At 44.7% G+C, this 16,614-nt stretch overlaps 1 protein-coding gene across 4 annotated transcripts in view; it reads right to left on the bottom strand.

The window, feature by feature from the left end:
* Window positions 1-16,614, bottom strand: part of EPHA5 (EPH receptor A5) — a 243,530-nt gene that overhangs the window by 58,430 nt on the left and 168,486 nt on the right. For all 4 annotated transcript variants that reach the window (XM_033169275.1, XM_033169278.1, XM_033169276.1 and 1 more), the window contains one exon: window positions 853-978. In XM_033169275.1, coding sequence (XP_033025166.1) covers window positions 853-978 — 126 coding nt within the window. The remainder of the gene's footprint in view (window positions 1-852; window positions 979-16,614) is intronic.

The raw sequence follows: 16,614 nt of genomic DNA, 5'->3' as shown, positions 1-16,614 counted from the left end.
GCGGGGAGGGAAGCACCATTTTGTGGTTTGTCTTAGATGCCTAAATGTCTTGGGCCAGTCCAGCACCTTCACCAAACTACAATACTACAATTCCCATGTTGTGTTGCTGTTGTTGGTTTTTTTTTTGTTTTTTTTGTTAATTTCAGGGGAAACGAGAACAGCAAAAGTGGCATGAAGTAACTGACTTGGTGTTTTGAAACTAAAATACTTGGGCAAAGTAAATTCTAGAAGAGCCCAAATGTCAACGCAGAGCTGGTATGCTGTAGGACAGTGTCTGAGAGACCGAGCTACAAAGTTCCTCCACTCTGATGTAGCTAATTGTACTCTAGGCTTATTAAGATTATATTACAAAACCATCTAGTGATGGATGTTGAACATTTAAATGTGCCTAATAATAATAACTGCATGACATTTTGGAAAAGCGACAAGAATACGATCTACCGTATATCCCTCAATCAGAGTTAATCAAGCTGCATTCCTGTACACACTTACCTAGGAGTAAGTTCGTGGGGCTTACTTCTGAGTAGACATGCACAGGATTGCACTGTCAGTTTTCTTAACTTCAGTGAAATAAAACCGAACATGAAACTGACAAGAAACCTTAATGTATTTTTTTTCAACAGAAGCAATGCACTAGGGAAAATAAGTATGCACACAAACACACACACACACACACACACACACATCAAGGCTTCCTAATCAGTCACACTATAATTAATTTGACATGGAGTTGCAAACAAAAATTACTCCATCCCTTTTGAACAGATACGATAATTCTAACTGAGCAAGACAGAAGGCAGAAGGCAGAAATCAAAGATAGTTTAGAACAGTGTTGCAATCGGACAATCACACCCTTTTCAAAATATTTGATTTCATACTCCAGGATGATGCCATTGGGTCGTTCTGGCTCCTGCCAAGAGAGTGAGATGCTATTTTTGCCGACTTTCCCTTTTTTCACATTTGTGATTGGAGATGGTGCTGCGGAACAGGAGAAGAAATCAAAACAGAGTCAGAATCATTACTAGTTTAGATGAAGAAAAAAGAAATCTCCCCCTAATGCGGCGCAGCTTTAGAGCTTGTCAAAGTAGATAACAGCTCTTTGTTGTAAACTGTCTATCATCCCCAAGCGATAAATGAGTCAGAGCTTAAGAGCAGAATTTCTGCATTTTTCGCCTGGTAAAGAAACTTCTCCAGCACGAACATAATGTTTCCCAGTCTCCTAACCGCAGACATAAAGCTGGTTCCCTGAATAGAGCAGCTCTGCTGGATCAGACCAAGTTTATCCTTGCTGCCTCCCTGCCCCACCACCAAGCTCCCCACAGAGTCCTGCAGGAGACAGGGTGCTTCTCAAAGCATTGCTGCTTGGCTGCTCCGCCTGGGAGAACCGGAACGCCTCCCTCTAGTTCAGGCATGTCCAAAGTCCCCTTTGGGGGCTTAATCCGGCCCGCCGGTCATTTTAATCCGGCCCCTGTGGCAGTTTATTCCCTGGGGTAAAATCCTAAAAAAAAAAAACACCTCAACAACTTCAACCCTAATAAAAGCTCAACAACTTCAACCCTAATAAAGCTCAACAGCTTCGGGGTAAAATCGTATTAAAAAAAGCTCAACAACTGCAATCCTAAATGGAAACTTCATCTGTTGTTGTTGTTCAGTCGTTCAGTTGTGTCCGACTCTTCGTGACCCCATGGAACAGAGCATGCCAGTCACCCCATCCTCCACTGCCTCCCGCGGTTTGGCCAAACTCATGCCAGTCGCTTCGAGAACACTGTCCAACCATCTCATCCTCTGTCGTCCCCTTCTCCTTGTGCCCACCATCTTTCCCAACATCAGGGTCTTTTCTAGGGAGTCTTCTCTTCTTCATCTAATCTGGCCCAATTTGAAGAAAGTGTGGACACCGCTGCTTTAGTCTGGTGACAACAGAAGTGGCTGGGTGGGTGGAGCCTGAGGCCCCCATGAGCGGCCTCATCCTGCCCCCATGAGCGGTCTGGCTCCAGTACATATGCTCATAAAAAGAATAATCACCATGTGAAAATAAAAACTACCAGAGTAGGGCGAGTTGAATTTTTCAACTCTCAAATTCCCAGAATGAGGGGTGCTAAAAAGTTGTAACATGGTTTGGGAACTCAAAAGATAATTTGGTTAAATTGATATACCGTACTTTTCCATGTATAAGACTAGGGTTGTTTAAAAAAAAATGTTCAAAATTGTGGGTCATCTTATACACGGATACAATCTCTCTCCCCCCCCCATTTTCTCCATTTGGAGTCCCCCAAAATAGTCTTATACATGGGGGCTTGTTATGCATGGAAAAATACGGTAATTTAGTTTTGCTTGGTAAGTATAAGGTGTGTAAAATTGCACAGAAATGATTGAAAATGATTGCAGTTATATCGTATATTAAAAATTCACCATTACTTCCTTATGTATTATTATTATTTAGCATTACCTGACATTTTCAGAAGGTTAAAATTAAAATGCTTTGGTTTTCCGAAAAGCAGTTTCTGTGCTTCTTCATCAAACGTAGACTTACCGAGCTAACATTGTCCAATAAAAAAATAGTAACAGAATTGAATTCCTCACACCCCAAAACATATTTTAAGACCCCCTCACTGAAGAAATTTGCAAAATTAAGTTTCACCAACTAAGACGACACATTCTATTACCAGAGGAAACACAACAAAGTCCTACTAAATGGGTACAGAGAGAAAGTTCTCAAATGTATTGGCTCTAATTGTAGCCTGTCTGGAATTGCTGATATTGACTAGAGATCCCAAAAGTACAACAGGGCAAGCCACAAAACTCTCTCTTGAAAAGCGGGATATTGAATGAATGAATATGGCAAGGTCCACATCAACTTCTAATTTTCATTTTCAGCTACATAAGCAGAAATCGCCTAGCTTTAAAAATCCATCCTTGTTTCCATGGCTGTCCAGCAGCTTCTGGAAGCAGAATGATAGCTGAAACGATGAGCTGTCAATTTCGGCATCACACCAAGCCATAGTTAGCGCAAAGCACGGTTTCTGATTTTTGGTTTGCTGGCCAATTGCAAATCAGGGTTTGCAAAGCCATACATCGCACTATGACATAGTTAAGCTTCCTGAACCATAGTTTGGTGTGGTGTCTGAAGTAAGCCATAATGACATTCTTCTTCTTTTTAAACAACAATTTTACCAGGAGTCAGCAAACTTTTTCAGGAGGGGGCTGGTCCACTGTCCCTCAGACCTTGTGGTGGGCCGGATTATATTTTGAAAAAATAATAATGAACAAATTCCTATGCCCCACAAATACCCCAGAGATGCATTTTAAATAAAAGCACACATTCTACTCATGTAAAAACACCAGGCAGGACCCACAAATAACCCATAGATGCCTTTTAAATAAAAGCACACATTCTACTCATGTAAAAATACCATGATTCCCGGACAGTCCGCGGGCCGCATTTAGAAGGCGATTGGGCCGCATTCTGGACCGCTGAATTACAGAGTGGCCAGATCAAAAAAAACAAAACAAAAAAACAGCACATCTAGTTCTGTGTTACCAAAGGTGCGCTGGGTCTTAGTCTTTAAAATGTTAGGCTCCTGTGCTGCATGACAAACTAGTTATAAAACTGTGTTAAAAATGTCTAAGTGACTGGACACCTCAAAGAACTATTCAGATAGCAGCCACAACACATTTCCCCCATTCTTCCTTGTGCATTATTCTGGAGTGTTAACCCACTGAAATCCCACTTTGGAGATTATTATTTTAAAGGAGTCTAATTTGCAATGCTATTAACCTTTGTGGAGTTGGCGTTTTTCGGAGGCCTGAATTTCTTACCACACCGATCGCTAACATGTTCATTAGTTGCTATGTAAAATGCTGTGCTCAACTTTGTGGGAGGGAGGAGGAAGGGGAAGAGATAAGAGAAGTGAGTAACCCTACACCTAGAGTACTTTAGAAAGGCAGTAACTGTATCCTTTCAGAATCTTCCTCAAAAGAAGTGTTAAGTATAACTGCAAGATAAGGACCAATTAAGCATGTTCAATCGATCTTTGCGGTTCAGGCAAGAAACCATAGTTACTTTGCATCCTCCATACATCTAAATTACAAAACTCTGAAGTGAAGGAAGAAGGTATGCATCTTTTAGCTTTCTTTGTCAAACAAAACGTAATGCAATCTCTGCAATCAGACAAAGTCTGCAATCGTTCTATTTTAAAAGCTTGAAATGAGATACCACGCAATATGATCACAGGGGGAAAGGACTGCTGTAAAAAAACACACCAGTATTTTAAAGGTCATTGGTTCTACAAGGACAATAACCTCTGAATAAGTGGGAACCATGGGAGAAAAATTAGTGAATCATTAGATTTATTTTATTTGCGCTCTGTCCTTAAACAGGTTCCCAAGACGGTTTACAAAAAGTGAAAATTACTATAAACGAAAACATTCAAACGAGAAGATTTAAACTGTAAAGTATTACAAAAAAACAGTGTAGTAGAAGCAGAACGGTTTCCAAAAAGTCATGAAAAGAACATGTTGCTATTTTTGTAAAGAGAGGCAGGCTAAGGGAACATCTTAATCCTGACAGTTCAGAGAAACTTGCACATCTATGTTAACTATTCTAAACTGAAGTTTCAAAGCAGGATGTTCGCTCATGAACAGAACTGTCCACACGGCTTTATGTAAAACCAAATTTGAAGTGAACCTCAGCTGGAAAGGCAGAGGAACTTTGAGGTAAAAGAGGTAAAGAGACCCCTGACCATTAGGTCCAGTCGCGGATGACTGTGGGGTTACGGCACTCATCTTGCTTTATTGGCCGAGGGAGCCGGCATTCAGCTTCCAGGTCATGTGGCCAGCATGACTAAGCCACTTCTGGCGAACCAGAGCAGCGCACGGAAACGCTATTTACCTTCCTGCCGGAGCGGTACCTATTTATCTACTTGCACTTTTGATGTGCTTTCGAACTACTAGGTTGGCAGGAGCAGGGACAAAGCAACGGGAGCTCACCCTGCCGCGGGGATTCGAACCGTCAACCTTCTGATCAGCAAGCCCTAGGCTCTGTGGTTTAACCCACAGCACCACCTGGGTCCCGGAGGTAAGGTAGAAGAGTTCAAAAATCTTTTTAAAAAGGTAAAGGTAAAGGACTCCTGACAGTTAAGTCCAGTAGCAGACGACTCTGGGGTTGCGGCGCTCATCTCGCTTTACTGGCCGAGGGAGTCGGCATTTGTCACCAGACAGTTTTTCTGGGTCATGTGGCCAGCATGTGGCAAAACCAGAGCAGCGCACGGAAATGCTGTTTACCTTCCCACTGGAGCAGTACCTATTGATTTACTTGCACTTTTTGGCGTGCTTTCGAACTGCTAGGTTGGCAGGAGGTGGGACTGAACAATGGGAGCTCACCCCGTCACGGGGATTTGAACCGCCGACCTTCTGAATAGCAAGCCCAAGAGTAGTTGAGACCACAGCGGCACCCGCGTCCCACTTCAAAAATCTTACACTTTTGAAATCCTGAATTGCTTGTCAGTGGAATTTGCTGAAAGCTAATTTCAGATAGACAAGACAGACAGGCAGACAGATATCAAATATATATGATTGTCACTCAAAGGTTAAATACGCAAATAATTTTTTACATAAGCTAAGAGAGTTTTGCAGGGTGTGGATATTTTTTTTCTTCAAATATTGCAAGTATTTAACCACAATTATTTGCTACTCATGAGAGCTGGCAAATTTTGGTAAAACCTGGCGGGTTCGTAGGCATCCATTGTGTCTTGGTAGACAATGGAAGAGTGTGCCTTCAGGGGTAAAGTCAAACCGTTGGAGAGTTACAGGATCTGTTGTGGATGTAACTTCTATCTCCCATGTTGTTTTTGCTGTGTTAGCGGCACCAAAGTGACGTCTCCAGGGAACAAACCTGGGCATTGTGTATGGAGGTCCTGGGGTGCCCCGACAACAAGGCTCCCCTCTCAGTCTTGCTGATGTGCTCACAAGAGTTTGACGTCAACCATGGAGGTGCACTCCATTGTCTCTCAAGACAGACAGATGTCAACAACATCGATTTAAGGGGGGGGGAGAGCAGAAGAATTCTGATATCTGCTTTGATTCCAGAACATCCTAGAAAAAATAAGCCAATTTCATGCTGGAATCCCACCTCAGGATTTTATGCATCCTTATTATAACCTCTGTTATTACTACTCATTGCTTGCTCCATTTTTGCGAGTGTGTCCTTTCTGAGAAAAGATTAAAGAGTACGTTGATGAAAGGATTCTCTTGCGGAGCAGGGGATGGGAAAAAAACAACAACAGCAGAGTCCTACACTGTGTTTGTGCATGTATTGTTGTCAAGTTGCTCTGCCTCATTGCCGCTTGACGTGACTGAGCAAAGCAAAGGCTGTGCCACTCAATAACCCTCAGGGAGAACAAAAAGCAGGGAAACGCCACACTCTGGGTTGTTGCTGTTGCTGCTGCTGCTGCTGCTGCTGCTGCTATTAATTAATTAATTAAATTTCAATACCACCCTTCATCCAAGGATCACACAGGTACTTCAAATGTACTCCCAAATTCCAGATGACACCACTCAGAGGTTTCATGTAAACAACATGGGTGATAAAATTGAACCCACAAAACTCTGGTAGCAGCCTAGGAAGTGGACCATGCTATCCAATTGTTTCTATTCAGAGCCCCTAGTCCCCTGCGGTATGAAACTTAGACGTATCCTGGACACTGTTCTATTCCTTTGTTCTAGGTAACCCTATACTTGGGAAGGGGGGAAATAACCTTTAAGAGCTCTCTCTCCAAGAACCTGTCTGGGCAGTCTTCATGAGCCTTGGTGCAACTGTTCCAACTCCAATCAGCTTTCCTTCCCTATCCTACCCTCTTGCCTCTTCTCCCTGTTTTTCATCCAGTTTAGAGACTGAAAAAAGACCCACCATTTTGTTTTCCCCTTTCAAGCCACATCTCTTTCCCACCTTTTATGAGGGTTCACCAACAGCTCAAATTGCTTGCTTCAGGAGCCACACCAGTTCAAGGAGACTTAAAAGTGCTCACCTTCCTTCGGTTCCCCATTACAGATTTTGTCTGCATGCACATGACCACAATCGTAGCATGTTTTCATAGAGGCAGGGGAGACTAATAAACCATGACTTGTACTGAAGGGCCGCGGGAACCATGGTTTCCAGTCTGTTCCCTGAATTCCTGGGTCACCGAAGCACCTCTGAGAGAGCTTCTGGATCGTCCTCTGTACTCATTTCCCCACCTATATGTTCTGACGAGTCCTCCTGATTCTTTGGTCTACCATTTGCATTTCGAGTTTTCAGGGGGGACATCAGTCCTGCCATGTGGGAATCCCTTGCGGACGACCACATTGTCTGGAGACTGGTTGTGTATCCATAGCAACAACCAGAGGAGGAATGGCCGCCGGGAGGAGTGCAGAAAGAAGAACCTCCATGCTGCATCTGCAGCAGCACAACCAGACACCTTCTTCTGCCCCAGCTGCAACAAAACATGTCTCTCCCATATTGGTCTCCACAGCCACAGCCGTTCCAACAGTTTTTGACTTCCTTCCCAAAGATGCGCTACTCCATTGTCTCCAGAGACAGTCGGATGCCAACAACTTTGGAAAGAGGTACTGCCACAGCCCTTTCTTTGCCAGTATTATTTGCTCAATAATGTCCCTTTCAAGCTACTTTAATTTTTAAGGGAGAAAAAAACCCTATGTGGGAGAAAAGCAGACAATTGTGAACAGATGGAAAGATTTTGACACTTCCCACAGCCATTCTCTGAACACACAGCTGCTTTGCATGAAAGAGAATCTATGACTTATCCTAATTTAAGTTGTTGTTGTTGTTGTTGTTGTTGTTGTTGTTGTTATGCATGAAAAGCACAATGAAAACCACACCGCCTTGTCTTGAATCTTAAGTAGACAAGTTGCAGGGTTGATCATGTTACACTGCCTGTACAGAGAAGTTTGGAAAGAGCTATATAATTTTATGATGATGTTCATTGTTTTTATCCGCTACCAAATGCTCTTTTCTTAAATCACTCTCCTCCACACACAAAAACACCTACAGTCTGACTTCATGGTAATAATAATGTTTAACGTTGGCTGCAAACAGCAACAATCAAAATGCGTATACAGTGGTACCTCGCAAGAATGCCTCGTGCAATGAAAAACTCGCTAGACAAAAGGGTTTTGCGGTTTTTTAGGTGAAGAAGAAGAAGAAGAATTTGGATTTGATATCCTGCTTTATCACTACCCGAAGGAGTCTCCAAGCGGCTAACATTCTCCTTTCCCTTCCTCCCCCACAACAAACACTCTGTGAGGTGAGTGGGGCTGAGAGACTTCAGAGAAGTGTGACTAGACCAAGGTCACCGAGCAGCTGCATGTGGAGGAGCGGAGACACGAACCCGGTTCACCAGATTACAAGTCTACCACTCTTAACCACTACACCAAACTGGCTCTCAAGACGAATTTTTCTATGGTCGTGCTTCGCGAGATGAAAACGTTTTGCGATCCCCCCCCCCTGCACAATGCATTCCTATGGGAAGCCGCGCTTCGCAAGATGAAATTTTCGCAATACGAAAGGACTCGCGGAACAAATTAATTTAGTCTTGCAAGGCACCACTGTAATCTTCTAAGGTTACATCTAGGGGCATGTACGACTAAATAAAAATAAGGCACCCCCCACACCTGCAACCTCAGACTTTCTTGCCCGGCTTGGCACTTCACTCTTCCTTGTACCAAGGCTGCCCAAGCTAATCATCTGTCGTCTCAGTTCTTTGCTGAATATCTGTGATGCCTTCAGATAGCATCAGAACAGAGATGTGAAAGAATAGATCCCTATCCCATCCAAGCTCTGGGGAGATCATGCAGGCAAATGGACGTGGCACTGAGAGACTGCTCTGGAACAGCTGGAAGAACAGGTGTTTGTATAATAATCGGTGCTATGAGCCACGGCTTCAGTAACTGCTATGGCTTCTTCTGCCATTATCCAGTCTGCGAATATTTCACTTGCTCTCCCAGTACTGCCCCTCTAAAAATACAGGTGAAAATAAATTAAAAATAAAAATACTAGGGAAGTAAAAAAAATAAATAGGTTTTCGGTGTTAAAGTAAGATTGAGGTTTATTTTCATTGTTAGGGTGTTTTAAGATTAAATTTGTTTAGTTCAATTTTTATTGAGTATTGTGTTAAAGATGAACAGAATAGGAAGATTTAGGTATAGATTTTATGGAGATGTTAGAGTTTAGAAATTTGTATAATTTTAATATTATTAAAGTTGAATAGATTGTTTGTTAATTTTGAAAACTGCCGAAGTTGAATAGAAATGAAATCCAGATGGGGGGACTGGAGGAAGTCACCCAATGATATTATGGAAGTTAGGATTTGTGTGTTTAGACCTTTTACCCTCCCTAAATAAATTCAGACGGGAGACAGATATTTGGTTTGGGTTTTGGCAGAATTTAGGCCACAACTTTATTGATTGCAATCAAATGAGTGGTTGCATAGGTTCTGGTTCCACTAGCTCCCTGCACCGTTGCAGGCATACCTGTCCCACAGCCACGTGCGTAGGACAGCCAAGGATGAACACCAGGGACAGCTGCTGGGAGGCGTACCAATCAGCCGCCCTGATGTCCCCTCGACTCGGGCGCGGGCAGGATCCCATTCGGGGAACGCCAAAAAAATGAGTCCCTGGATTCCTTTACCGGAATATCCTGCATTTGCATAGGCGTGACCACATCACGTGCCACGCCTATCACATGAACCAGAGCCTAACCGCAACTTACAGGTTGTGACGATTTGCTACGCGGCAGGCGAAACCCAAGTGGCACCAGCCAATCAGCCAAATGGGGAAAATTCCTGCCGTGCCCCTGCCCTAATGGCAGACGACACACGGTGGCATAGCAAGGTCAAGCGCAAGCCCTAAATATAGGGAGAGGTGGGTGGGTGTTCCGATGCAAAAGCTCCAAAGAGGAAGCTCGCATGGGCTTAAATAGGTCCCGCATTGCTGCTTCTTTGAGGCACCCCATTGGCCAGATTACACGCCAGCAACCCGGGACCGACCTATCAGGGGTTGTGGCTATCTTTCCAAATGAACCACCCATAACACTGGGTCGGATAGCCGGCTGCACCGCAACACGTGTCCTCTTTTATGGAGGACACGATTTATAAGAATTATTTTGTGTGTTCTTTATGGTTTTGTATTTTTTATGTGTTTGCTTGTTCTTTTATAAAATGAATAAATATTATTTTTTAAAAAAAAATTAGTATCATTGCGAGACAACGTCTCACTAACTGCCTTGCACCACATCCTGCTGCCTGTTCCTCTTTTGCAGCTGAAGAAATAGGCTGTAACCTTTAAAATGCTTATGGTTGCTCTTGGCATCTGTCTGTCTTGAGAGACAGCGGAGTGTGCCTCCAGGGGGTGAAGTCAAATCAAAATGAACTCTCTGGGACGCAAGCCTGGCCAGTGTGTGTGGTGGTCCTGGGTTGCCCAGATGACAAGACCCCTCTTGGCTCTGCTGATGTGGTCCAAAGGAAAGGAAAGCTATACATCTGGCACCAGCTTGGCTGCAGGAGTTGCCAGAAGGAGGCGTACAAGGGACCACCCAACTGTCTTAGGAACACCACTCCAGATTTGTGTAGGGCTTACTGCTTAGGCTTCTCTTCTCCCCAAGATGTCCCACAAGGCAGCAGGTACGCATTTTCCCTCGAGGTTTACTCCTGAACCATTTCTCATTTCTCTCGTGTCTCCGCTCCTCCACATGCAGCTGCTGGGTGACCTTGGGCTGCTCACCCTTCTCTGAAGTCTCTCAGCCCCACTCACCTCACAGAGTGTTTGTTGTGGGGGAGGAAGGGAAAGGAGAATGTTAGCCGCTTTGAGACTCCTTAGGGTAGTGAAAAGCGGGATATCAAATCCAAACTCTTCTTCTTCTTCTTCTTCTCATGATTGAGGAAGGCGGTAGAGGTTTAGGATCAGCAACCTGGGCTACCTTCCCACATCGCTGACCCCCCACCTGCCCTTCACTTCCCTCTACAGCATGTGCAGAAACTGCCTTCTCAACTGTTGGACCAGTGGTGTAGCTGGCCACTTGGAGCGGCGCATGTGCCCTGAGTCTGGGGCGGGACGAGCCAGGGCAGGGCATATTGCGCAGAGCCTCCCCCTCAGCAGTAAGGCAGCTGAAGGGGAGGGCAGCAGGTAGCCACAAGCCCCCCTGCTGCCATTTTGGGCAGCGTGGAGCCTGCATGCGCCCAAGCTACCACATCACTCCCCAGAGAGATGCATGACTTGGGCACGCTGCAGGTCCCGTGGTAAGCACCGTCCCCCATGGGGTGTCCCCCCCCCCAGCTACCCCTCTGTTTTGGACCCACTATTGGTCTCGTCTACTTAATCCGCCAGAGCCAGTCTTTGCATGCAGAAGAAGTCCCTAACTTGCCGAGGGTTTGAGACCCATCGGCTACCCTCACCCGGTTTAGCTGCCCAGTCGATACACACATTCACATACTTTAGTACCCACCCTGCTCATCTGATTGTTTAAACTGATTTCATTTGTTTATATTTATTTTAAAGGGCTGTAGCTCAATGGTAGAGCATCTGCCTTGCAAGCAGAAGATCCCAGGTTCAATTCCCAGAACATCTCCAAATAGGGTTGGCAGAGACCTCCTGCCTGAAATCTTGGAGAGCAGCTGCCAATCTGTGCAGACAATACTGAGCTGGATGGACTGGTGGTCTGGCACGGTAGAAGATGGCTTCCTATGTTCGAAATGCAATAGAAGAAGAAGAAGAAGAAGAGGAGGAGGAGGAGGAGGAGGAGGAGGAGGAGGAGGAGGAGGAGTTTGGATTTGATATCCCGCTTTATCACTACCCGAAGGAGTCTCAAAGCGGCTCACATTCTCCTTTCCCTTCCTCCCCCACAACAAACACTCTGTGAGGTGAGTGGGGCTGAGAGACTCCAAAGAAGTGTGACTAGCCCAAGGTCACCCAGTAGCTGCATGTGGAGGAGCGGAGACGCGAACCTGATTCCCCAGATTACAAGTCTACTGCTCCTAACCACTACACCACACTGGCTCTCATAATTCATAATGAATAAACACTTACACTGTACAGTCGTACCTCAAACAGAATCTGTTCCGGAAGTCCATTCGACATCTGAAAACGTTCTAAAACCAAGGCGGGGCTTCCGATTGGCTGCAGGAGCTTCCTGCACTCAATCAGAAGGCACAGAAACCACGTTGGACGTTCGGCTTCCAAAAAACATTCGCAAACCAGAACACTCACTTCCGGGTTTGCGGTGTTCGGGAGCCAAAACGTTTGAGTTGCAAGGCGTTCCAGAACCAAGGTACGACTGTACTAAAAATTGGACTTTTCAAGGTGTTACTGAAGTCATACGTTGAGCGCTGCAAAATAAATGAATCATAGAATCATAGAGTTGGAAGAGACCACAAGGGCCATCCAGTCCAACCCCCTGCCAAGCAGGAAACACCATCAAAGCATTCCTGACAGGTGGCTGTCAAGCCTCTGCTTAAAGACCTCCAAAGAAGGAGACTCCACCACACTTCTTGGTAGCAAATTCCACTGCCGAACAGCTCTCACTGTCAGGAAGTTCTTCCTAATGTTTAGATGGAATCTTCTTTCTTGTAGTTTGAATCCATTGCCCCGTGTCCGCTTCTCTGGAGCAGCAGAAAACAACCTTTCTCCCTCCTCTATATGACATCCTTTGATATATTTGAACATAGCTATCATATCACCCCTTAACCTTCTCTTCTCCAGGCTAAACATACCCAGCTCCCTAAGCCGTTCCTCATAAGGCATCGTTTCCAGGCCTTTGACCATTTTGGTTGCCCTCCTCTGGACACGTTCCAGCTTGTCAGTATCCTTCTTGAACTGTGGTGCCCAGAGCTGGACACAGTATTCCAGGTGAGGTCTGACCAGAGCAGAATATAGTGGTAATAGCAAAGTATTCCCGTTGAATGAATTCTGCACAGAAGACTTGGTGGCTTGCAAACGATATTCCTAGTCACTGGTGAACTGTGTTTCAGTAGCTGGGGACAGATTCTACTTTACCCTGTGTTATGGAAACTATGCTTAGTTTCTGAAGGGTGTTCTGGGATGTGTGTGGTCTCTTGCCTGCATATGTGCCAGCGTCTGCCTTTCGCTCCCCGAGAAGCTTAATGCACTAAGATCAATAGGGCAGTTTTAGAAAGGAATCAATATTGCACTCAAAGAAATCTTTCTTTTCCTTTCTTTTCTTTTGCAAAAAAAACCCCAAACAGCCTTCTCCCGCCTCCCCAGGTTACTAATAAACAAACTTGCTCCAACAATTATATCTCACGCTGAAAGGTAAGGGGTGAATTCTGTTGCCTCTGATTTTGATGGTGTGTTCAGTAGTTTGGCTATAATATTAGAATTCATCAAAGTGATTGATTGGTGTATCACGGGAAGAGGCAGCGTTGGCACCGAAGGAAATTTCCCACACACTTTAAAATTGGCTCATGTAGCTGGTCTCAATTTAACAGCAGTCGAGCAAAAAGGATGGAGAGCGCTGAAGGCATAGGCTGAGAGCCATTCTGAGCACGACACTAAGAAGGTGAGATAGGAAACTGTTCTCTGTGTTTCTCCCTCATGCCCCGAAAGGGAACTTAAAGGCTGCTAAGGTGCCGACAAAGGTCCGTATAGTTAAAGCTATGGTTTTCCCAGTAGTAATGTACGGAAGTGAGAGCTGGACCATCAAGAAGGCTGATCGCCAAAGAATTGATGCTTTTGAATTATGGTGCTGGAGGAGACTCTTGAGAGTCCCATGGACTGCAAGAAGATCAAACCTATCCATTCTCAAGGAAATCAGCCCTGAGTGCTCACTAGAAGGACAGATCCTGAAGTTGAGGCTCCAGTACTTTGGCCACCTCATGAGAAGAGAAGACTCCCTGGAAAAGACCCTGATGTTGGGAAAGATGGAGGGCACAAGGAGAAGGGGACGACAGAGGATGAGATGGTTGGACAGTGTTCTCGAAGCTACTAACATGAGTTTGGCCAAACTGCGGGAGGCAGTGAAGGATAGGCGTGCCTGGCGTGCTCTGGTCCATGGGGTCACGAAGAGTCGGACACGACTGAACAACAACAACAAAGGTGCCAGAGGGTGGGCTCAAGATATTTAGGGAAGAGGAAACCCAGCTTCCCAGACCAGTTCTCAGAGGCTTTTGTTGGTGCTCAAACAAGCACCCCACGATGGGGACATTCTTGCCCCAGGGGTCTTCACCAGTAGCTTTGCTCTCTCTCTCAGGCTGATGTTTCCAGTCTTTCCCCCTACTGAATTAAGTGGAGACTGGTGTGAATAGGTACAATGATGCAGGTTTTACTGTTTTAAGTTCTAATGAAATAGGAACAGTGCACACACAAAATCTATTCCATCCTGAGACTGGAAAAAAAATCAGATTTCTGACCAGCATTTAATCTGAGTTCAGCAGACGGCATACCAGAATCCTGGAACAATTACAGAGCAGAAATTGTCCATTCTCATTATTTCTAATGCGGTGTACATGTTGTTGTGCCGCTGGGCAAATTTCTACTGCTTTGGCATACGGAGTTTGATCTATGACCACAACTGTTTTACTGTTATAGTGTCTCAAATATAAATTCTTCTTTTTAAGCCCCCCCCCTCCCTGTCTTTTCTAGAGCAAAAGTCTGATAAAACCTGGTTGGTCATTGTCTTCCAAGTGGTACTGATGGTCAAATTTTCAGGTCCTGGTTAAAGTAAAGGTAAAGGGACCCCTGACCATTAGGTCCAGTCGTGTCCGACTCTGGGGTTGCAGCGCTCATCTCCCATTAATGGCCGAGGGAGCCGGCGTACAGCTTCTGGGTCATGTGGCCAGCATGACAAAGCTGCTTCTGGCAAACCAGAGCAGTGTACAGAAACACCATTTACCTTCCTGCTAGAGTGGTACCTATTTATCTACTTGCACTTTTGATGTGCTTTCAAACTGCTAGGTGGGCAGGAGCTGGGACCGAGCAACGGGAGCTCACCCCGTCACGGGCATTCGAACTGTCGACCTTCTAATCGGCAAGCCCTAGGCTCAGTGGTTTAACCCACAGCGCCACCCGCATCCCGCGTCAGGTCCTGGTTAGCTTGATGTTAATACCAGGAAAGGTACTAGAACAAATAATTAAATGGTCAATCTGTGAGCACTTAAAAAGGATGTTGTGATTCCTAAGACCCAGTATGGGCTTCTCAAAAAGAAGTAATGTCAGACAAATCTCATTGCTTGTTGCAAGCTAGGTGGATCAGGGGAATGCTATGGATGTATAATATCTTGATTTCAGTAAGGCTTTTGACAAAGTCCCCCATGATAGTCTTGTGGATGGACTGGATGAGGTAGCTGTTAGGTGGATTTGGTTGGATTAGGTTGACTGATCTGAAATAGTTCCTCGTCAACCTGGGAAAAAGTGACAAGTGGGGTGCCACAGGGTTCTGTCCTGGGCCTGCTGTTCAACATCTTTATAAACAACTTGGATGAAGGAATTGAAGGGATGCTCATCAAATTTGCAGATAACACCAAACTGGGAGGGGTAGCTAACGCCACAGAAGGCAGAATCAGGATTCAATATGACCTTAACAGATTGGACAGCTGGGCCCAAGCTAATAAAATGAATTTCAATAGGGACAAATGTAAGGTTCTTAGGCAGGAAGAATTGGATGCACAAATAAAAATGGGGATACCCAGCTTGCCAGTAGTACATGTGAAAATGATTGAGGAAGTCTTAGTAGACTTCCTTGGAAGGTGATGGGACTCTCCTTCCTTGGAGGGTTTTAAGCAGAGGTTGGGTGGTTATCTGACATGGATGCTTTAGTTGAGATTCCTGCATTGCAGGGGGTTGGACTAGATGACCCTCAGGGTCCCTTCCAACTCTACGATTCTATGATTCTATGACTGTTAGTATTTTTGCAAGTTTTATTGCATTTCAGTCAACAGAAAATACATGAATAAGGTTAGCACTTTTGTGCCGAACGCTCAAGCAGTGAGGAAAGCTTGATAATGTACAATCCGTTTTCCGTAATACTATTTCAGAGGCTAGTTAGTTATACAGCATAAATTGCTCTAGCAAATTTCCAATTCATTCCAAAAGAGTGAGGTTGAGGGACCAAATTATACTGTGGACCCCTACCAGCAGTTCAGTCTTGTGGGAAATAAACACACACCAAAAAGGAGAGAGAGAGAAAAGAAGACACTGAAGCTGATTCAATTACGGTCAGAAAGCCTGTTTAGCAGATACTTTAGCTGCAGATTTATCCAAGGGCTCTTAATACATATACAGGGCATCTTGCTCTAATTAGAGATCACTCTGCAAAATGTAATTAAATGTCTCCAACATCGGCAGCAATTGAATTATTCCCCCGCCCACCCAAATACTAAAATCTTTATGAGGATCTCTTCAAAGCTCAGTGTAATATGACCTAAAAATATGAAATTCTGTACTTAATCTACATCAGAGTGATAGACACTATTCTCCAGACACTGGTCAGGGCAGGAAGGGAGGCAGAAATGGAGTTCACCTTAAACAAACCAACACAATTGATCATTGATTATCTTCATCAGCACAAGCGAGATCAGATCATTCACCAAAAATGCATGCACATTTTACTGTAAC

This window comes from Lacerta agilis, chromosome 14 (assembly GCF_009819535.1).
Source record: "Lacerta agilis isolate rLacAgi1 chromosome 14, rLacAgi1.pri, whole genome shotgun sequence".
Lineage (NCBI taxonomy): Eukaryota > Metazoa > Chordata > Lepidosauria > Squamata > Lacertidae > Lacerta > Lacerta agilis.
The sequence above is the reverse complement of the archived record's forward strand: the minus strand, read 5'-3'. Positions and strand labels throughout refer to the sequence as shown.